Genomic DNA, 23865 nt, shown 5'->3' with positions numbered 1-23865 from the left:
TAAAAAAATTGTGACTAAACATGAGTCACTGTGTTTAATATCCTATCAACTTCACACAAAAGCCATGTGTATTTTTTTTAATTATTATTTATTTCAGATCCAGGGGGATCCATTACACAGTAAAGAAAAACAACAACAGCAGTATAAAAAGACAATATATTGTCAATACAATACAGAGCCTTTGACAATGTTCACTGTCTAACATACAGAAATGTTCGCCAATGGCTCCACAGTGTGGAGGAAAATCTAACAGAACTTTGTATGGGGTTAACCAAAGCAGTGATTATGTCATTTTCTGACCCAGATGCCCTACACATAAATCTAAACATCAGATTACGTGTCTCAACAGTAGCCTCATGCTGTCATTATAAGCCACTGAGTTTTCTAATGCTTTCTTGTTTATAACAGCACCACAAGTGGGCAGTATACAAAGGTGTACAATATACTCTAAAGAGTGAGATCTTCACAGATTCAGAGCACATGCTAAACTTCCAACACAGCATGTTTGCTTGAGCGTACAGCTTCTGACGCTGCCTATAGATGTCCTTGTCATCAGACAGATCATTTGCAAGGATGTGGCCCAAATATGTTACTTCACTGCACACACTCAGTGCAGTGCCAGACAAACGGAAGTCAGGAAAGGTTGACCGTCTGTCTTCTCTACTTCTGACAATCATGATCTTACTCTTTTTAGCCTTATATTTTTTTATCAAAATCAGCACCATACTGTGTGCTGATTCCCAGAAGCTGCTGGAGACCAGCACTGTATGGGCTAAAAATGACCATACATAAGGTGGTTAATTAGTAAGTCACCAACTCCCCAACCTGTACCACATGCATTTAATTTCGGAGACAAGTCATTCATATACATATTAAAAAGAAAAGGAGACAAAATTCCACCCTGGTGGACACCATTGGTCACATGGAAGGAAGCAGATGTTACATTCCCCTATCTCACTCTCATTGTCTGATGCGAGTACCAATATACCAAAATTCTAATTAAGAAACTAGGGACCCCATTTTTAAACAATTTAAAGAATAATTTCTCATGATTAACATGATCAAATGCTTTGGAAGCATCAGTAAAACACATGAACATTGTAGAGTTGTGCCTTATGTATTTATCTAAAATTTCCTTTAGTGCAAAAATACATAAGTCAGTGCCATGCTTTGGTTTAAAACCAAATTGATTGTCAGTAGACAAGACGTACCTCTCAAGTCTACTCAGTAGAACCATCTCCAACACTTTGGACATGACACTGGCCAGAGCTATTGGCCTATTATTATCTGAGCTGTTTAGCTTCCCCACTTTATCTTTGATGACTGGTACTAGCACAACCGAAAGCATAGAGTCAGGTAATACTCCATGGACAAGAAAACCTGTGTAGCAAATAGCCACCAGAGGGCACAGTTTCTGACTGTCAAGTTTAATATGCTCTGCTGTAATATTATCCAGACCATAGGCCTTATTATCTCTTAACTTCAGAATTGCTTCATGGACCTCAGCAGAAGTGACAGTAATACATCATTAAACTCTACATTATCCACTACAAACATATTACATTTTACACAATTTAACAGTTCAGAATAATGTTTCCGCCTACCTGTGCAATTTCATCAGGACCACTCACACCATCTATATTAGACGGAAGAGATGTTTTGAAATTGTTAACAGTTTTTACTTCTGTCCAGAAATCATTAACATTATTTTTTTGTAGCTTTTTATTTTCAAACAAAGGGCCATGCCTGCATTTGCCTGATTTAGCCCATTTCTTAAAATCATTTCGGGCCTCTGCATGGAACTTTTCTACATAACCCTTCCAACCTGGCTTAGCACTGAACACTTTTGTCCTATGTTTATATAGAGGCCTGCTCGAGATACTGAGAGACTCCACAATAGCTTCCTATGGGGAACATAATTCCTTAGATTGTTGTGCTTTTTTACAGTTCATATCCCGTACTGCATGAAATGGGACCTTAATGTTACTCAGCAAAACATCAGATTGATTGACATATTTTTTAAGATCTTTCTTAGACAATTTGACCAATCTGTTTTCCCTCCTGTTCCCTACTGTTGTACGACCAGTATAATGACAATATTTCTGGGTTTAACACATTTACCTTGAGGATGATCTGTGTCACCTTCATGGGCTCCCACAACTCCGAGGAGAGCTGTGTCACCCATTATGGCAGCCACTCTCTGGTCGAAGGGGGTCGGTTCGTCCCCTCCTGACCCCTCGCCAGTTGCCGTCAAGTTTCGGCGGTGTGCCGAAATCCTCCGCTTCACCTCAACCTTCACATCGAACCATTTCCTTTTGATTTCAGTGTGTGCACGCTTCTCTGACCCCATGGCATTAACAGCCTCACACACACGCTCCCACTCTTTCTTTTGGTGTTAATGCCGGATGACAAGCTACCAAACAGAATGTGCCTACGTGTCTCCACTTCATTTAATACAACTTCTACTTCGGACTCGGTGAAGTTCCTCATATTTGCTCTTCTCATGGTGAAAACCCAATCGTGCAGTATAGGGAATCTGCGATGCAGGCCCTATTTAAATTAATTTGCATATTTAAATTGCGGTGTGGACAGGGAGGAGTTTGGCACTTCGACATGTGCGCTCAATTCCACGTTGATTGGGATGTACAAAGGAAAGCTGCTTGGATCCATGTGAACACACACTTTGATACAGCTGATTTTTTTTGGGGGGGGGGGGACGCCAGTTTCTGGATTTTAGCTCACGCCATGGTGGTTCATGCTGGAAACTCCTCCAGTGTGGCTGAACTACAGCAATTCTGCAAAGATAATTGTGATAAAATTCCTACACAGTGCCGTAAAAGACTCATTGCAAACACTTGATTGCAGTTGTTGCTGCAATTTATTTATTTTATATTTGATCTAAAGCATTTAGGTGTAACAAACATGAAAAAATAAGTAAATAAAATCCGGAAGGGGGCCAAGACTTTCTCATGACACTGTATCTCTAGTTTGCTCTTTGTTGATTCTGTGTTCACCAATTGGCTGATGTGTGGTTAGAAAGAAATAAAGAAGAAAAGTTGCAGGCAGCACAGCCAGTTGAACAACCAAATGAAACTGAGTCATGTTTTTTTGTGGGTTTGTCATCAGTGCTGTAGACATATCATAGCTCATGGGTGGGTTTAACATAACCACAGCTGATGACAAACATTCAGCAGCTTATGGTGCCTATCTAAGTAACATGCTTTCAGTTAACTCAGTGTGTTTAGTGTTATGTAATGGGATTTAACCCCTTGAAGTTTACATTGCAATGTGAATCCAGAATGAATGAATTAATCCAAAATGTTAAAGAACAGTGTTTCATGGCTGTTTTAGACCAAGATGCTTGAATGCTTAGAGGAAATGTATACTTTTTAGATAATAACAGACAATGATACAGACATAGTTGTGAAGTATTGTTGACTGATATATAAAAGCAAATTAGCCTGCACATTCAAACTTATATTTCTATTGTAGACAAAAAATGATCAGGTATAACATTATGACCATCTTTCTAATATTGTGTAGGTCTACCTTGGGTGTCCAAAACTGTTTCGATGTCACAGATACTTGATCAGTTTGAATTAATTTGGAGTCCAGGTCAACACTTAGTGTTTTTAATATTTTTTTAGTTGTTCATGAAATGTTTTGCATATTCTGCTGTGGATGGCTGCGGCCATCAAAAAGTGTTGTTATGGGATGGGGGTGTCTGGTCTGGTCTAGGTGGATGGTACATGTCTGCCTAGGTAACATTCACATGAATGAAGGCCAGGTCCAAAAGTTTTCCAGCAGAACACTGTATTGTCACAAGATGGTCAATGTTATTTACTGTGATGTTGTGGCTGATCGGTGGCTGTTGTTTTTTTCTTAAGACAACTGTAACTATATATTAAGTACATATGATGTGTGTGATTTCTCTGGTGAACATAAAGCTCATTCCCTTTGAAAGAATAGAGTATTCTAAGACCTTCCATCAAAACCACACACTGCTCACTTCTTCAACAGTGACATTAAAGGTTTGGTCAGGGTTAGGGGCTAGGGAAGGCGTAGTCTGTGAGTGTGCATGCATGCATGTGTGTGTGTGTATGTGTGTGTGTGTGTGTGTGTGTGTGTATGTGTGTGTGTGTGTGTGTGTGTGTGTGTGTGTGTGTGTGTGTGTGTGTGTGTGTGTGTGTGTGTGTGTGTGTGTGTGTGTGAATGTGATGAGTATATATGTAGAGTGAGACAGCTGACTACCTGTCAAGTCAAAACTTTGATCTGAGCGGTTCTCAACAATTTGTCCTCTGAAAAACTGGTGAGTTCATCTATCAAAACATATTCTAATATAACATAAAAATACAAATCAAAAAATACAAAATCAACTCAACTGCATACAAATGCAGCTGAGTTAGAAGTTAGAGACGTCATATTATATTTAAAAAGACATGACTTGATAAGCTTGTAATAAATTGCTAGTACTTAAACAGCTTTGTGTACCTGTACATTGCCGCTGCCAACATTTGTCTTGTGTGTGTTAATCCAGAGCCTGTCTAACCACAGTGATGAAGTTTAACATGCTGACTTGTGCTCCACTGTGTTTGCTCTGTTTCTGGCTGCTTCCAATCAGCTCCCAGAAGGTGAGTGACTCTATATTATACTGTTGTTCTTAATCAAGACATATTTCTTCCAGCGCTGCATAATTGTACAAACTGCACGTCTGCGTCTGTCCATTGTTCTCAGCTTTGCCTTCTTCTCCTCCCTCTAGACCAGCAACCAGGCCATCCCACTGAGCATGGTTAAAGATGCTGTGGATGACATGTACAACGGGTGCAGAGCAAAGATGGAACAAACTGTTAAGGATCAGTACTTTAAAAAAGAAACCAGTGGCAACAGTCAATTTGGAAAAGCCTGGAAAGAAGCAGAGAATTGCACAAAGAAAGCCCTAAAGAAAAAAGAAAAAATAGATCAGGCATTAACTGAGGATCACATGAAAGCAATCTGTGTCTATACAGCAGAACGTCCAAAGATTTATGACGTATTCAATGAAGCTGTCAGGACAAACAGAAAAGTCTATGGCACCTTCTTTAAATACCACTCCTTACATTACTGGCTGACATCTGCTGTACAGATCCTCAGAAACAATCAAAACTGTTGGAATACTTACCGTAGAACCAATGCTGCGTTTACTGGCTCTGTCAACCGAATAATCCGCTTTGGTTCTTTTACCTCCAGCTCATTATTTGCAAACTTGACACAGTTTGGTGATAAGACCTGCTTTAAAATTGAGACCTGCTTAGGTGCCTACTTGAAAAACTATTCATACTTCAAAACTGAAGAACAAGAGGTGCTCATCCCTCCCTATGAGATGTTCAAAATTACAAAAAACAATGAAGTTGCTGACAAGCTAGCTGACTGTAAGTCAGTCTATTCCTTGGAGAGTGTAGGACTGCAGAGCAATCTAAACTGCAAAGCTGCAAGAAATTCCAAACGTTCAAGGCTGGCTGTTTGGTAGAACCAAATGAAAACTGACAGATACTCACATGTACATCAAACCAACAAATACTTATAATATCGCAAATCCTTACAATATTTCCATGATTTCTCTGCAAACCCTAAACTTACCAATCAGCATTGTTTGATTACTGCTTCCCTTTGCATCTTTCCCAACATGTTGAACAATATGAGCAACGATTCATAAAAGCTATTTGTAATCAGCCTCCATACTGTATGTGAAATATTGCTTTGAAAACAATACATTTGCTAAATCAGCTTAATCTGTTTTGTTTTCTTTCTTGAGTCGTGGAGTCATTTTTCAACGCTCCAAAAAAATGGGTAGATGTTGATGTCTTGTGCTGTCTTTCAATGGTGGGCGTTCTTTGAAAAAGTGTAACCCTTAAAAACTGAACGGATTGCTGGCAGTCCGTTAAAGCACGTGGTATTTGAATTTTGCCAGTAGCACAACCCATTGGGAGGTAATTCAAAGTGCGGCTGAACACTGGGATGTTGTGCTTTTGTCTGCAAGACTTATGTGACATCTCAAGGGATATAACTAACTTTGTCTTTACCAACAAATTTCTCCAAACAACTCTCTCTTCTTGGGTCTCCCCAGTCTTGCGTTACTCCCCAACCTGCAGCCGACAGCAGCAGTGCGTTATCATTACTGTAATGTCAGCTTTTTCGCAGTGTTCAGCTGTACTTTGACCATTTGAGGGTTAAGGTAATTCCAATACTGCAAGCTTTATTTTTTATCCACAGGCAGGTGTTTGGGTCTTAAAGGGTTAAGGCCTGAATTAGTCTTTAATGATGGTAAATAGCAGAGCTTCAGGAGCAGGACCACACCTCAACCGCACTTCTTCCAGCTCAAATATCCACCTCTGCTGTGGTCCCTACTCAGGTGCCCTGTTAGTTTGGTTGTGTCACTCTAGCCTTCATGCTCTGTAAAAATGGGTCTCTCAACCCTCCTTCTTGTCAATGGCTGAAACGCGTAGGGCATTGGGTTAATTAATAGAAAAATCCCTCTCTCTGCCTTGTGCTCTGATATATTTTCTCCTCAACTGCATCTTCTTCAATAGTGCCCTAAGCAAGTAACATATGCAATGATGCAGAGAGTGACTTAAAATAAAGATGGTATAGAGTACATCTAAAAAAACCCTGATAAATACATTTAAGTTTTATTTCTGTATTATGTTTAAAATATCTACACACAAGGGTTCTCAGAAGCCAATGATGAAATTTTGATAGTGCTGCCATTTTATTTATTTTTTTTTTAAGAAAGAAGTCTTTAACTTGTCACAAATCATTTGAGAGGATTTTAAAGAGGAGTCAACAGGGGGGTTAATCACAGTTTATTGTGTTTATCAGAATTCTGGAGCTATGATTGCTCTTGATGATGATATCTGAGAGGTAGTAGCGGATTAGTATGTAATCAGAGGTTCCTTACATATTTCATACGCACATGTAGTCTGTCTTTTGTCCACTCTACTTTCTGGCACTTCCTGCAAATACAGTTGTGGATGCATGCAGCCCGAGGTTCATTTTTGTCCTTCTAGCTTTGATCTTGAGAGGGACAATGGAATCCAAGAAGTAGAAGTAGAGGGAGATTCAATAACAGAGACTGTGGAATTACCAATATAGGCACTTGAAAACAAGCCTAGGTGTAGTAGAACTGACTATGCCTGAGCAAATTGGGATGGACAGTTTTGGTGTAGGTAGCAGAAGCTCAGTGTTAAGTAGAATAACCCTGTGGTCAGACACAGATATCTAGATATGTATGGAAAGCAAAATTGCTAAGTGAGAAACCAAAGGATAATAAAGGGTGTGATTTTTAACATGTGCTGGGGACATACACAGTAAAATCAGCATACCCAAATTAATACTGTAAGAGTTGATCTTAACACTTTTAAAGTGTCTATATGGGTCCACACCTCAGAGTGTTAATTTAACACTTTTTCGAGTGTTGGTATCTTTACACTAAGTTAGTGTAAATTTGACTCTTGTTGTAGTTAAATTTAACACTGCCTAACACCAACTAGTGTTTAGATAGATATGAAATCCTACAAAAAATACCTGGAAAATAAACTTTGCTAAAATAAGAAAGTGCATGACTTGTCTCACTCAGCCAAAACATCAAATCAAACGAACCGTTTACTGCTGTTACTCACTTTCTTTGTTACAGTGAAGCCAGGCATGTACGCTAACCTGTAGCTCATTAAGCAGGGTGGTTAGTAACAGCGTGACGAGTAAAGTTTCCATGGTTCACCGCTGCAAAATGACCAGGAGCCCGAAAATTAATGGCGGGGAGGGGGGGGATTCAACTCTTCTCAATTTGCTGTGTAACACCTTGTACTAAATGCACTAAAAGAGTGAATTAGATGCAAGAAATCAGTAGCGAGTGTATTTGTAGGACAGCAGACGCCAATGTTAAAATCACCTAAACTCAAAACCCTGTCATATTGCGACATGACAAAAGACAGCTCAGAGAATTTATTGAGGAAGTGAAAGAGATATGTGGTTAACTGGTTATACTAAGTAGGCCATCTATGTGCATGTCATTGAAAGTTACAAAGAACAAAGCACTGACTGACAATCAAAAAGAGACATATTATCCTTATCTACATGCTTCTGGAACAGGCTCATTAATATTTATTGATGATGTAACTGATGATGCTAATAGCAGAATGAATTCCGAAGTGTACAGTACCATTTTGTCCGTCAATTTACGGAGAAATGCATCCAAACTAATCTGGAGAAATTTATCATGCAGCAGGACAATGACCCAAAGCAAACTGCCAAAACAAAACAAAGGACTTCATCAGGGGGAAACGTGGAAGGTGTTACACTGGCCAAGTCAATCACCTGACCTTAACCCAATTGAGTATGCATTTCACCTCCTGAAGAGGAGACTGAAAGGAGAAACCCCCCGAAAACAAACAAGAACTGAAAGAAGCTGCGGTAAAAGCCGCAGCCGGTAAAAGTATCACAAATGAAAAATGCAACAGTTTGGTGATGTTAATGGGTCGCAGGCTTGACGCAGTCTTTGCAAGCAAGGGCTATGCCACCAAATATTGAATGTTATGTTATTTACTTTAAGATTATTTGTTCCATTACTTTTGCTCACCTAAAAATGCTGTGGTGTAATAAAAACGGTGATATATCCTAAGTTGTTTAACACATATAGATGTGAATACCAGGAAATAAAAGGTGACATTCTGAACTCTTGTCTCATATTCATTATTCCGGTACTCGGGGGCCACTGACTTGCATGTTTTCGATGTGGCCCCTGAGGACCGGAATTGGGCAGCACTGCCCTAAACCCTGTGGAAAGCCTTCCCAGAAGAGTTTAAGCTGTCATATTAAACCCATGGATTAAGAATGGGATGTCACTTAAATTCATATGCATGTAAAGGCAAGTAAGCGGATACTTTTAGCAATATAGTGTATTTCAAAAATGTATTTTAGAGTTTTGGGGTACTTAAAATACAAGGCATAAGTACCAGCAGGCTCTGCTAAGATCCCCAAGGTGGTTGAGTACAATTGAATCCTCAGTGACAATCCTTACATCCCTGACTTGTTCAGTTTCACCACTAATGGGAGTTTGATGTTCATTATCTATGATATGGACAAGCCAAATGTTTCAGATGATGAAGCATAACCACTTTGTTCATAGCTCCGGATTCATCTACAAACCTGCTCTTCTGTCACACCACAGTTCTTTTGTGCATTGTTTGTAGAAAATGAAAATGAAAGTCATACAAAATCCTGATGTTCTTCATCTCCAATAGGGTTGAGAATGTGAAATTTTATTGTAAATAGACTCTCCATCCATGCAGCCATATCTCACAAATGTGGAATCTATGCTGCTGCATGAGAAATGGAGGACACACTGAACATGACAGGAACTTATAAAAAGTCCACACTCCGAGTTCCCTCTGATCTTTGTCTATACACTGCCAGATCACAATTACTGCCTTTAGCTTTTTTATAGCAGCATTTGCTGTGACATTGTTTCAATAAAGTTCTGCAATGTCACAAGATTTATTTCCATCCATGGTTGCATTCATTTTTCACCAAGCTCTTGTATTGATGTGCAAAGCCTTCTCCAGCACATCCCAAAGATTCTCAATGGGGTTCAGGTCTGGACTCTGTGGTGGCCAATCAGCATATTCAGGTAGTCAGCTGATCTCAGTCTTTAGGCATTATGTTGCTGAACCTAGAACTGAGCAACTGCAGCAACCCTAGATCATAGTACTGCCCCCACAGGCTTAAGCCGGATTTCCATACACGGCCTACCTCCATGCCCGCCTGTACTGCCCACTTTAAATCGCTATTTCCATTGTTAGAAGGTGGGCTGAACGAGACCAAAGGGATACTTTTCTGGGTTCGTTTTAGCACCTCCTCTGTGGTCAGTCCGAAGTAGCTGAATTGGGGCCGAAAATGTGACGTAGAACGCTGCTTACTACTGACTAGTCAGAAAAACAAAATCACTTTTTTTTGACTAGTAGTAAACTGCTCACTTTCAACTTTCTTCTCTCGTGTTGGTACATTTTTAAATGATGACCGGAACAATAGTATCGTTCTGGACCAACCTGGAGACGAGGGCTTTTCTGTCCTTGTTGGGAAAAGAGAGTATACAGTGGGAGTTGGATGGGACCTCTCGGAACAACAAGGTTTTCCAGCAAGCAATGGAAAGCAATGGCCTAAGCAATGGAAAAGGTAGTTAAAAAAAAGCTTGGGAGATGTGGGGCGGTGTCGTGTGGGGCGGTGTGGAGGTAGGGTGTGTATGGACACTAGGCATGATAAGGGCATCACTTCATCTGCCTCTTTTCTTACCGTGATGCCCTAATCTGGACCATCAGACCACGTGACCTTCTTCCCTTGTTACAGAGTCCAATATTTATGCTCCCTAGCAAAACCGGTTGGCCTCTGATTAGTGGTTTTCTTAAGGTTCTGTTCAGACAAAATCCCTTGTGTTCCCTTCGCATTGCAGGTATGGAAATGTTTCTACTTTCACTATTAAACATAGCCCAGAGTTCTTCTGTTGTTTTTCTTCGATTTGATTTCACCAAATTTATAAGTGATCACCAATGACCCCTCTCAAACAGACTAACGTATGATAAATATTCCACTTTAAGGCATGTCTTTCTTCTCTATCCCCTCCCTGAATCCCTCTCCTTCTGTCGATTGCCCTGATGCTTCTCTGCTCCCCCTTAACATTCACACCTTTTAACTCTTCCTCCCCATCCTTTCTGATCTCCAAACTCTTCAAATTCTCAGATTTTCTTTCTTTCTCTGGTAGAGCTCATGTTCCCTCATTTCCTTCCCTACTTCTTCTTCAGCTCCTTTCTTGTATCTCCTTCCCAACCCCCATTTGTTGCACCACGTCCTCTTTGCTCTATTCTTTCCCTCATTCCTGCTGCTCCTCTCATTGTCCTTTCTTTGTTCCCACCATAATTCCCTTCCTCTGCCTTTCCCTTCCCCTGCTGTACAGTTTTGTTTCATAAAGCCTTGTTTCTTTTCTTTCAAGCAGTTTTCCTTGTCTTGCCTCCTCCTGGATTTCTCTAACCCTCTTTACATGCAGCTTCCCTCATTTTTTAAATTTCCCTCAAAGTTATTCCTTCTCTTCTTAATTAGTTATTCACTCACATATTTAAACTTCTCATTCCTACCCCTTTGAGTTTTCCACTTTCTCTAACTCTTTCTGGTTTTGCTCCCTTTCTCTTGCCGTCTTTCTGTTGGCTCAAAGTATTTACTGTACTTCATGTTTTTATTCTCGCCAGAACAAGATTAGCCAAATCACTGGACAATGCCACCATCTGCTGGAACTTTGATGAAACACAAATCCTGGTCTGTATGACTTTCATGTATGAATTTAGCTGAAATGACCCAACTACACTTCTCAAGTGTTGGTACACATGGCCCTCTGTCTAACTACAAATGAAACACCATTATTAACATACAGTGGGGGAAATAAGTATTTGATCCCCTGCTGAATTTGTAAGTTTGCCCACTTCCATAGAAATGATCAGACTCTGGTTTTTATGGTTGTTTACTGGTTATGGGTATAGACAGAATATCAATCGAAAATGCATAAAAAACACACAATCTAAAAGTTATAAATTGTTATGTATTTTATTAAGGGAAATAAGTATTTGATCCCCAACAATTCACTTAGAATTCAGGCTCCTACAGATTGGCTGGTGCGCATGTGGCACACAGCTGTGCTCAGTCAACTAATTACCAATACTCCTGATCTTAACTCGTCATTTATATAAAGCACACCTGCTCTAAGAATCAGTTTCTTACATTCCAACTTCTACAGCACCATGGGCAAGACCAAAGAGCTGTCAAAAGATGTCAGGGACAAGATTGTAGACCTGCACAAGGCTGGTATAGGTTACAAAACCATCAGCAAAAGGCTTGGTGAGAAGGTGACAACTATTGGTGCCATTATTCGCAAGTGGAAGACCCATAAAAGGACCATCAACTGTCCTCGGTCTGGAGCTCCCCGCAAAATCTCGCCTCATGGAGTGAGGATGATGATGAGAAAGGTGAGGGAGCAGCCTAAAACAACACGGCAGGAGCTTGTTAATGATCTGGAAGCAGTTGGGACCTCCGTCACCAAGAAAACAGTTGGCAACACACTGCGCCGTTATGGTGGAACTCTTGCAGTGCCCGCAAGGTCCCCCTGCTCAAGAAGGCACATGTACAGGCCTGCCTTAAGTTTGCCAGTGAACATCTAAATGACTCAGAGAAGGCTTGAGAGAAAGTGCTGTGGTCTGACGAAACCAAAGTTGAGCTATTTGGCATTAACTCGACCCGCCGTGTTTGGAGGATGAAAAAACGTGAGTATGACCCAAAGAACACCATACCCACGGTTAAGCATGGAGGTGGAAACATCATGTTTTGGGGCTGTTTTTCAGCAAAGGGTACAGGGCAACTTCACCGCATTATGGGGCCAATGAATGCAGCCATGTACTGTAACATCTTGGACAAAAACCTTCTTTCCTCAGCAAGAACACTGAAGATGCCTCATGGGTGGGTTTTCCAACATGACAATGACCCAAAACATACTGCCAGGACAACAAAGGAGTGGCTCAAGAAGAAGCATATTAAGGTCATGGAGTGGCCTAGTCAGTCTCCAGACCTTAACCCGATCGAAAACTGTGGAGGGAGCTGAAGCTCCGAGTTTCCAAGAGGCAGCCAAGAAACTTGAAGGATTTAGAGACTGTCTGTAAAGATGAATGGGCCAAAATCCCTCCTGCGCTGTGTGCAAACCTGGTGACCAACTACAAGAAACGTCTCATCGCTGTGCTTGCCAACAAAGGTTTCTCTACAAAGTACTGACTTGTGTTGTGCTTGGGGATCAAATACTTATTTCCCTTAATAAAATACATAACAATTTATAACTTTTAGATTGTGTGTTTTTTATGCATTTTCGACTGATATTCTGTCTATACCCATAACCAGTAAACAACCATAAAAACCAGAGTCTGATCATTTCTATGGAAGTGGGCAAACTTACAAATTCAGCAGGGGATCAAATACTTATTTCCCCCACTGTATACTCAAGCTTCCCTCTTCTTCTATGCACTATTTCCCTGCATTTAATATTTGAGCAGCTTTCACATTCATCATGTTCAAATGTATTATTCCTGTTAAGTGTGCTTTGTAGAACCACTGATAGACATTTTTGGAGTGTTTATGATCCCTTATGCTTGGTATTTTTTATTTATTTAAAAAAATAAAAGTTCTATATACCACAAACTGGTGTTCTGCTTTGATTGGATGAAAACCTTTTTGTGTCCATTACAGTTTTTTTCAATCGCTAACAAGCGCTTACCCATACTTCAGAGACTTTTTCTAAACCCTTAACACAGACTCACACATACAAAACACAATTAGTCAAATGGATAATTTTCTTCTCAAAAAACATTTTGTCAACTCTTCATTTCAACATAGAACACATCTGCACACACTAACCTTACCAAAACACTGGAAATCTGACTCAAAATGAAATTATTCTGTCAAAGAATAACACTTGTTTTCACTTCACAAGGTACATGCAGTCAGTCAAAGTACACCAAGTTTCAAAATACTGGCTATTGTTGACATTACAAAACTGCATAGACTTGTATGTTTCAGTTTTACAGGTATTTGCACGCAAAACATGCAATCCACCACTTTTACAATAAATTTCTTCGTTGCATCTGATATTATCCAAGGCGATGCACCTAGGATAAAACCGCTTGGTATGTCGGATCCACCCTTGGCAATCATCAACTGTGATGTCCCTGCAGCCAGCATCCATGGCTTCAAGGAGGGACATCTGGGGCCTCATGTACAAAGACTTGCATGGATTTCTCACTGAAACATGGCATGCGCTAAAATCCAGTAACTGGTGTCCGGCCCCCAAAAAATCAGTCAATCATGTATCAAAGTTGTGTGCGCCCAGAAACGTGGCGTACGCCCACATCAATGTCAATGTTCAGATGTACCAAAAGTGAGTTGACCATGGAAATGGGCGGTGACCTCCACCAACATCATGGCTGCTGTATGCCGGTTTCCACAGCTATTGTTCCTTTGGCTACACCAAGAGGCGACGCTGAGGAACTTTCAATAATGTGAAATCAAGTAGTTCTTGAGGATGTGCACATCAGAGACACATTAATGCGCAATTAACACACACGTCTTTGTAACCATTGGTGGATACAAAAGTATGCGCAAAGTGATGAAGAAAATGGTATTAACAATGGCAGCCTTGGCTTTGTTAGAAGACCTCGCAAGTGGTAACATTAGGCATGAGAGAGTGTTTAGAGAACACGAAGATCTACTCGCAAATAACAACCACTGGCTTCGGAGTCGTTTTCGTTTACCGAGGCTTTTACTGGAGCTGTGTGCAGAGCTGCAGCCCTAAAACACAACACAGCGCAGAGCCAGGGGTTGACCTGCCCACACAGGTGCTGACCACTCTGGGGTTCCTGGCAACAGGGGCTTTCCGGCGGGAACTGGCCGACCAGTCAGGAGTGTGACGGTCAACCCTGAGTCGAGCCATGCCAGTGAGCAATGTGTGGGATGGCTTCATCGGAATGTCATCCAGGTACATCAAATTCCCATACAATGCTGATGAACAGCCCAACAGTAAAGCATAGTTTACACCAAGAGCCAGTTTCCCTGATGTAATTGGAGCCATGACTGCACACACATTGCTATAAAAGTGCCACCACAGGATGAATTTGATTTTGTCAACAGTAAACATTTTCATTCCATAAATGTTCAAATAATATGTGATGCGCAAATGCAGCTCAGTAGCATCGTGGCAAGGTGGCCTGGTTCAACGCATAACTCATCCATTCTGACCAACAGCATGGTTGGGAACAGGCTGGAGGCTAGCACGGTGCGCGATGGGTGGATTCTCGGTGAGTAAATAATTTATCCATTAATAAAGTTGTTTTGTCCGAAGTGTTCGTTTCCCGCTAAAGCACCTATAATTAGAAAAAAAAGTTAGTGTGCGTCATTCAAATGGTGTATGAACAAAGGAAACTAAATATATATTTCGCACGTTTTCTGCCTTCATTTGACCCCAGGGGACTGTGGCTACCCCCTGAGAAGGTGGCTGTTGACCACTGTCACCAAGCCCTGCACCGACCAAGAGAAGAGGTACAATGACCTCCAGTCCCGAACTCGGGCAGTGGTGGAGAGGGCGATCTGCCTGCTGAAGGGACCCTGGTGCTGGTTGGACAGGTCGGAAGGAGTGCTGCTCTACGACCGGAGAAGGTGTGTTGCATTGTAATGCTGGAGGCACAGCAAAAATGGCTAGAATTGTCAGAAATAACAATAAAGAAAAATTTCGGTGTTCTGAAATCCTCCGCTTCACTTCCACCTTTATGTCAGACTATTTCTTTTTTTTCCGTTTGCGCGCTGTTCCGACCCCACGGCATTAACAGCTTCACACACACACACTCCCACTCACTTTTCTTTATCTGATTACTGTATACCATACTGTACTGTAACTTATTACCGTGTAGGTTACCTAGTTGCAAAGTGCAAAGCCTATAGAACTGGACATTGAATTAAATATACAGTACTATACCTGGATATATTGTCATCATAGCTCCTTGACTCTCTCACTGTTCCTCTCAAAGGGAACAGTGTAGAGCTGCTTCATCTGCACTCTGTGTTTGGACAATGTCCACATAATGGTTGTGAGGCCGATGCTATTGATATTGTCAAATATGTCATGGTCCTCCACAATTCTAGTTTGAATTTCATGCAGTTTTATTGCATTATTTGCAACAACCATTTCTACAATGGCAATGGTTTGTTGAAAGATGCGCCTCAAATTGGGCTACACTCATTCACCAGCCTCTCTCAGTGAAAGACCGTGGTTGATTACATGGTCAATAATAGGGGCACGAATTTCATCCCTGACTACTGTTCTTGCAGCCCTTGGAATGCCACTACCACGCATTCTTACACCTCTACCTTGCCCTCTCCTTGGGCATGCTCTTCTCACTGGCCCTGCTCCTCTCACTGCTCCTGCACCTCTCACTGCATCTCTCACTGGGCCTGCTCTTCTCCTGGGTCCTTGCACTTATCTTCATCTCCAGACTTACAGGTTGTTTTTCTGTTTCCAAACATCACTCCTCAAAGTTCTCCTTTTACTGTAACCCCTGCCACTGAGTCTAAGCCAGACTGGCATCAGCTGTGGTTGGCCCAATTTACCCGACATAAATCAGCTGTGTGTCAATTATTCAGCTGTTTGTTTATTATCAGCTGAGATATGTTGTTTTTGAACTGATATCATTGCAGAAGCAGAGGTTTGTATCTATACTATATCTAAGGTTTGGAATATTGTTTTTGCTATTGTGGGATGTTGTGTGTTAACATTCGTAAATAATGCAAAAACAATCCCTGATTTTGTTGGGAGGTATAGCTTGTCTGTTAAGGAAATGTGTTTGACTGCATATTGTGTTAAAACGACATGAAATGTGTGAATAAAACAAAATACCAATGCTGTGCTAATTGTGTTTAGAGTTTTGAAAATGTGACAACTGCTTGGACAAACACTTGTTAGTAACTGAAAAAAACTGTGATAAATATACAGCAAACCTAACATTCAGGAGAGTCACTTATCTCTAGCTTGCCATTTTAAATCGCTATTTCCAGTGCTAGAAGATGGGCTGAACGAGGCCAAAGGAATACTTTCCGGGTACTTTTTAGTACCTCCTCTGTGATCGGGCTGAAGTAGGTGAATTGGGGCCGAAGATGTGACGTAGAACGCTGCTTACTACTGATTGGTCAGAAAAAAATCATCATGATGCTGTGTCAGGTACAAAGCAGGATGTTTTGACTGGAGATATGAGTGTTTTTGACTAGTAAGCTGCTAACTTTCAACTTTCTGCTCTCGTGTCAGTATATTATAAAGACTGGAAAAGCAATGGTGTTCTGGACCAACCCAGAGGTGAGGGCTTTTCTGTCTTTGTTGGGAGAAGAGAGTAGTCTATACAGCGGGAGTTGGACTCAGAACAACAAGGTTTTCCAGTGGATCGCGGCTGAGATCACCAAACTTGGCTTTATTAGGACGGTAAAACAAATGAAGGAGAAGCTTAAGAAATTGAAGGCTGATTATCAGGCAGCCAAGGAGCACAACAATACAAGTGGCGCTGATTGAAAGGTCCCAAAATGGTATGAGGAGATGGACGCGATATACGGCCACAGACCAGGGAGCGCTGGTAGGGAAGCTTGCCTTGAATCCACTACACCGTTGGCACAGACCTCTGCTAAGTTTTTATTACATTCATTGCGTTCTGCTTGAAAGCTCATAACTGCATGACAGTTGTTTCCTTTTGTTCACTGGTTAGAACATAATTTTGTAGCCCACTGTTGCTCGTAGCAACAAGCGTGGGTGTGGCTAAAACCCGCAAAACCGGAGAGAGAAAGAGAAAAAAGGCTGGTGAGGTCTGGGGCAGTGTAGATGTAGCCGTGTATGGAAATCCGGCTTATGTTCACCAGTTGGCTGACACGTGGTTAGAAAGAACTGAAGCAGAAAAGTTGCAGGCAGCGCAACCAGTTCAGCAACTGTGGGTTTTCTGTGGGTTTATCACCAAAAGCAACACCTAGTCATTCCATCAGTGCTGTAGACATATCATAGGTCATGGGTGGGTTTAACATAACCACAGCTAATGACAAACATTCAGCAGCTTATGGTGCCCATCTAAGTAACACACTAATAACTCCTGACTGCTCAGTGTGTTTAGTGTCTGTCAACCAAACTCAACAACTCTGTAATTTGATTTAACACCTTGTAGTTTAAACTGTGACATGAACCCAGAATGAGTGAAAGAATCCAAAGTGTTAATGAACAATGATATATGCTTGTTTTAAACCAAGACGCTTGAATGTTTTGGTTCTTTGGGTCCTATGGGTTGATCACTTTGGGATCTAGTGAACTTGGAGGCCAGGTCAACGCCTTGTGCCTTGGGTAGTACATGTCTAAGTGGCATCCACATGAATGTCAGGTCCAAAAGTTTTCCAGCAGAACACTGAATAGTCACAAGAAGCTCAATGTTATTTATTTCTATTGTCAGTGGTTTAAATGTTGTGGCTGATGGGTGTTTAATAGATAAATCTTTATGTTTCATTGGATGGTGTTTCTTCTTAAGGCAACCTAAGTACATACTATGCAATGTTTCATTTTTCTGGTGAAGATAAACCTCATTTCCTTTCAGAGGAAACAGCATTCACCTTCCATTTACCACACACACAGAATGTGTACAAAGTGTGTGTGCTGTTGTACAGCTATCTTTCTGAGGACCTATTTGAGTTTTGCCCGATTAGAGTGAGAGCATTTTCACCTCACTGCTCACATAGGTGTGTGTGTGTGTGTGTGTGTGTGTGTGTGTGTGCGCGCGTGTAATGAATATATATGTAGAGCCTCAGACAGCTGACTACCTGTTTGATCTGAGCGGTTCTCAACAATTTGTCTGCTAAATAACTGGTGAGTTCATATTTCAAAACATATTCTAATATAACATAAAAAACAAATGCAGCTAAGTTAGAAGTTAGAGACATCATATTATATTTAAAAATACATGACTTGATAAGCTTGTAATAAATTGCTAGTACTTAAACAGCTTTGTGTACCTGTACATTTTCACTGCCAACATTTGTCTTGTGTGTGTTAATCCAGAGCCTGTCTAACCACAGTGATGAAGATTAACATGCTGACTTGTGCTCCACTGTGTTTGCTCTGTTTCTGGCTGCTTCCGATCAGCTCCCAGAAGGTGAGTGGGTCACTCCAGTCAAGGGAATCTGCCCAGTATTTTCAAACTTAATGCATATCAGCAGTCACCAGGGTTCATTCAGAACAGACTTACACTTGATGCTGGGATGAAAACCTTCTCTTTTTATAGATCCATCCTGGTTCAGTAGGGTCTAAAATCTATTCAGATTAAAAAGAGGACCCATCCCTTCATCATCTTCTCAACAGTTATGTAGTTTCTAAAGTACACGCAGTCTTTTATTTGTGTCAGTCACACGCTGACTGATGATAAAGATACTTGAACTTATTTTGTTGATTGGTATACATTACTAGCATGATGATACATGGATTATATGGAACCAGTAATGTATCATGATAACAGTGTCAGGGACTGTTCAGCATTAAAAGTCATTTTACTTGGACTCTATATTATACTGTTGTCCTTAATCCTCCCTCTAGACCAGCAACCAGGCCATCCCACTGAGCATGGTTAAAGACGCTGTGGATGACATGTACTTCAGCTGCAGTACAAAGATGAAACAAGCTGTTAAGGATCACTACTTTCAAAATGAGACCAGTGGCAACAGCACATTTGCAGATGCCTGGAAAAAAGCAGAGAGTTGCACAAAGAACACCCTAAAGAAAAAAGAAAAAATAGATCAGGCATTAACTAAGGATCACATGAAAGCAATCTGTGTCTATACAGCAGTTCATCCAAAGATTTTTGGCATTTCAATGAAGCCGTCAGGACAAACAGAACAGTCTATGGCACCTCCTTTCCATACCACTCCTTACATTACTGGCTGACATCTGCTGTACAGATCCTCAATAACAATCAAGATTGTCATGTTACTTACCGCAGAACCAAAGCTGCGTTTACTGGCTCTGTCAACCGAACAATCCGCTTTGGTTCTTTTACCTCCAGCTCATTATTTGCAAACTTGACAGACTTTGGTCGCAAGACCTGCTTTAAAATTAAGACCTGCTTAGGTGCCTACTTGAAAGACTATTCACAGCTCAGTCATGAAAAAGAGGTGCTCATCCCTCCCTATGAGATGTTCAATATAACTGAAGAAACTAAAGGTGCTGACAAGCTAGCTGACTGTAAGTCAGTCTATTCCTTGGAGAGTGTAGGACTGCAGAGCAATCTAAACTGCAAAGCTGCAAGAAATTCGAAACGCTCGAAAGCTGGTCAACAGGGCTTGTGGAACAAAATTAAAAAGATATTCGGATCCATTCATGTTGAACAATATGAGCAAAAATTTTAAAAACTGTTTGTGATGTACAGCTTGATTTTATCAGTCTCCAAACTGTATGTGAAATAATGCTTTGCTTAGAAAGTATCTGAAAACAGTACATTTGCTAAATGAGTTAAACTGTTTTCTTTTTTCTTTGATGAGTCACATGTATTCACCAATTTCCGACATGGATGTCTTGTGCTGTCTTATAATAATGGATGTTCTTTGAATAAGACTTTATGGCCTGAATTAGCCTTGACTAATTACTATCTACTTTACTATTAGACTAAATTCAAGTCTGCTATGTCCAGTCTACCCAAGTGAAAAAAAAGTACTTTATTGTATTTCAAGTATATTCATTTTGTAAATATATAAAAAAGTATACTAACATCATGCTTTCACGCTTACACTTTTAACACACTTGAAAATAATTAGGGGCTACGGGGCAACGCCTGAGGCTGCAGTCTACAGCGGCAAGCTGTAGACTCGTTTCTTCTTTTTTTTTCCACTTCCTCCCCGTTTTCGTCCCTTAACGCATCCTACAGCTCGAGCTGTAGGACGAGTTATATATCAAAACCTGTGGTTTGATCGAGATCGGTGTGCTATTACTTTTCTTTCTGAAATATAAATTTTTCGTGACGTAAGTTGCAAAAAACTGCGACAAATTTACCATTGGAAATGGATGGGACGTCTGAAAAAAAACACGCAAAAAAGACAGTTTTTCAAAGGTCTACTGTTCAGGCATACTTTCACCTACAGACTTCATTTAAACTTTAAAATGAAGACACAAGCATCATGTATTGGTGTATTACTCCTCGTTGGACATGTCTTATAGTTTTTGATCAATCACTGTTCAATGACCATAATCTTTTTCGTAAAAACACATTTTAGAGTGCGGAACGTTGGTACTTAGAGGGAGAGACCGTGTGTGAAATCGCCTCAAATTTTCCTCTTTCCACGCATGTCCCGGCCACAATTTACACACTAGACACACGATTTTTTTTCCACAGTTGTAAACAAACTTGTTGTGTCTCTCACAATGTGCTCGGCAAAGCAGTGAGACGTACAGAATTTAAACTGCGAGCCTCTGTTCGTGATAAAGTACCTGTCTGCTGTCCATTCACTCCAATGCAAAGGTTTTCTGAGAGAAGGAGAAGGGACCTTGTGTTTAACTCGCGAGTGTGTCCAAAATATTTACTACAGAAGAACAAAAAACATAAAATATGCTTGTTTTTCTGATAGGAGCTATGGTTTACTCACAATAAGCCTAAATGTGAGACCAGCGAAAAGGGGGGAAATCTCGCTCTTTTCTGTGTCCCAGCTCCGCGCGCTTCTGTCGTCATTGATTGCCACGGCGACCACTGTGAGTTGCCACGGCAACCCCTGAGCTGCAGCTCTGGGCCACAACTGAGACCAGTTCATTAATCAGCTGTTTCTGCTCTTAATACAGCTGATCCTTGTGTCCCACACATTTATGTTACAATTACACACACCAACACACACACCTCCTCACCCACACAGGTCATTTTTATAATTACAGACACAAGCACACGCCACACACGAGCAAACAAACACACAGGTAACTTTATGTTATTACAGTTACAAATGCACACAGGAAGAGTAGTACGATACACAAACATGCGTGCGACAGCACGCATTGATCTCTAACACACAGGCTAACTGTAGCCCTTTCAAAATTTCCCAGAGGGAGTTTTCTAGTTACACTATCTTACACTTATTTGCAGCACCATAAAGTTGCCCCTTTCAACCCCCAGGAAGCATAAGCTATTACTCTGTCCTCCCCTTCCCTTACTTGTACTAACACTGCTCCTAGTCCTACATCACTGGCGTACTTTAAAGGGAAGCAAGAGGTCTTGCTGAGCTAGGATGGGATTACTGACAAGGGCCTGTTTTAGCTGTCAAACCTTTTCTGGCATTCAGCCGTCCAGGTCCACGCCACATCTTTCCTGGTCAGGCGATGGAGGGGAGCTGCAATGTCAGCAAAGTGAGAAATGAGCCAAGGAATCTCTGTAATGCCTTAACATTGGTGGGTGTTGGATATTCTGTTACTGCCAGTGTTTTCCCTATGTCTACCTGTACACCTTTCTCCGACACTACATGGCCTAGGAACTTCAGTTCCTTAAAGAAAAAGTGACACTTTTTCAGGTTGAGGGTTAGATTGGCCTCATGAAGCTTTGCCATCACAGCTGTCAGGTCCTTGAGGTGTTGCTCAGGTGTGGGTGAAAAGACTATGACATCATCAATGTAAACAAAACAGATTCGCCCTCTCAGCTCCCCCAGGACCTTCTCCATCAGACGGTGGAAAGTGGCATTTGCGTTTTTTTAAAACCAAAGGGCATACATCTGAATTGAGAGGCCTATTGGTGTGATTACTGCGGTTTTGGCTTTGCTGTCTTCCGCCATCGCCACTTGCCAGTACCCAGATTTTAAGTCGAGGGAGCTGAAGACTGCAGCTCCATGCATAGACTCCAGTAAATCGTGGATGAGGAGCATGGGGTAGGCATCTTGTTGGGTCTTAACATTTAATGATCTAAAATCAACACAAAATCGGGAAGTGACCTGCTGCTCAGAAGGCTGAGAAATAAAAGGATAGAAAGTATAATCCCTCGGGCCCTTCACGCCATAAATTCGGTCCCCAAGATTAATAATTGTTGAGGTCTTTGTTAGAAAATCTAGACCTAAAATTAGGCGAAATGCTAGGTTGTTATCTTCAATAATGTACGTCTCTAACGACCACAGCATGCCATGCCAATCATACAGTAGCTGTACCTTTCCTAAAGCTTTGTGGCAGGTTTTCCCATCTGCCAGGGCAAAGCTTGGTTTTCACTTGGCCTATTTTTTTCTCCACTGTGTGACAAGACATCCAGCTAATCTGGGATTACAGTTATTGAGTATTTTCCTGACCAACTCAACTTCTGTGATTTTAGGTTTCCACTTTAGACAAAGGGCACGATAATCATAGGCAAAGTCCCTTAGACACTGGTCAGGAAGTTGCACCATATCTCTAAGTTTTTCTTCGACTTCAGAGATAATCTGGAGGTAGGAAAGCTGCTTGGAATGCTTCTTTAAAATCTACCCAACTGTGGACCCTGTTTCAATGACGCTCCACCAACTATGTGCTGGCTCTTTAAGAACGCTGGACAGCGGTCCGTCAAGCTCTGCGTCGCTTAATGGCCGGACAGCGAGGAAAGTTTCACACTGATCAAAATTAAGGACATACGCCACCTCGCGGGACCCGCTTAAGGTAGGGAATTCCATGTGCACGGCGAGTTTGGCATATACTACGTGGGCTCTAGAAGTCTGGCTGCTCATGGACCTTCAGGGTTTGCACTGGGAGTAAAAGGTGAAATTAAGGGGTTATAGTTGTGGCTCTGCAGCTGAGGTTAACGGTTGGGACGAATTTGTGGCTAATGGGTAGTTTATCACAAGCACTTGAGGATTCTGGGGTGTGAACATAAGTCAGAGGAGCAGTTTGGCACGAAGTGGATCGAACATCCCATGGGTGAGGTGTTGCCTCGGTGTTAAAGAGGGACCGTGAGGCAGCAGTGAGGCTGGCGTGCTTCAGCTTCTCCAATTCTGCCTTCCACTTCCCATCACGTCGCTGAAGGCACTCCACGAGCTGTTCTTCAAAAAAATTTAGGATGGTCAGCATCTTATGCTCAAGCATTTGCGTGCTTCGGTCTATGCAGCCTCTGAGGTTTTCTTCTCTATTTAGGGAACTACTGACTGAATCTCTAAAATCAGTCTCTAGGGTTTTAACCTTCTCAATGACTGTCCCTAAATCAGCACTAAACGTATTTAGAGCAGAGAGGGTAAGGAAAGAAGTAACATCTCTCTCTAGTTCTTGTTCTT

The 23865-nt window shown here is 41.3% G+C and overlaps 2 protein-coding genes across 2 annotated transcripts; both read left to right on the top strand.

Moving 5' to 3' along the window:
- Nucleotides 1-4545: 4545 nt before the first annotated feature.
- LOC125004442 (T-cell ecto-ADP-ribosyltransferase 1-like) lies at nt 4546-5768 on the top strand. The gene is made up of 2 exons (XM_047579036.1): nt 4546-4631; nt 4760-5768. Exons 1-2 carry the CDS (start codon nt 4557-4559, stop codon nt 5504-5506), a joined length of 822 nt encoding a protein of 273 aa, XP_047434992.1. The 5' UTR covers nt 4546-4556; the 3' UTR covers nt 5507-5768.
- An 8523-nt stretch (nt 5769-14291) lies between these two features.
- Nucleotides 14292-20047, top strand: LOC125001590 (T-cell ecto-ADP-ribosyltransferase 2-like). Its single transcript, XM_047577248.1, is given in 7 exon segments — nt 14292-14518; nt 14857-14909; nt 15078-15267; nt 18683-18776; nt 19214-19481; nt 19484-19858; nt 20043-20047. Coding segments are annotated over 7 exon segments (1212 nt in total).
- The last annotated feature ends 3818 nt before the right edge of the window (nt 20048-23865 follow it).

This window comes from Mugil cephalus, chromosome 2 (assembly GCF_022458985.1).
Source record: "Mugil cephalus isolate CIBA_MC_2020 chromosome 2, CIBA_Mcephalus_1.1, whole genome shotgun sequence".
Classification (NCBI taxonomy): domain Eukaryota; kingdom Metazoa; phylum Chordata; class Actinopteri; order Mugiliformes; family Mugilidae; genus Mugil; species Mugil cephalus.
The sequence above is the reverse complement of the archived record's forward strand: the minus strand, read 5'-3'. Positions and strand labels throughout refer to the sequence as shown.

Bases quoted from the DNA above. Each gene is read 5' to 3' on its own strand.
- LOC125004442 (XM_047579036.1), top strand. From the start codon at position 4,557: ATGAAGTTTAACATGCTGACTTGTGCTCCACTGTGTTTGCTCTGTTTC. The intron at 4,632-4,759 runs GTGAGTGACTCT...TCCTCCCTCTAG, and splicing joins TTCCAATCAGCTCCCAGAAG to ACCAGCAACCAGGCCATCCC.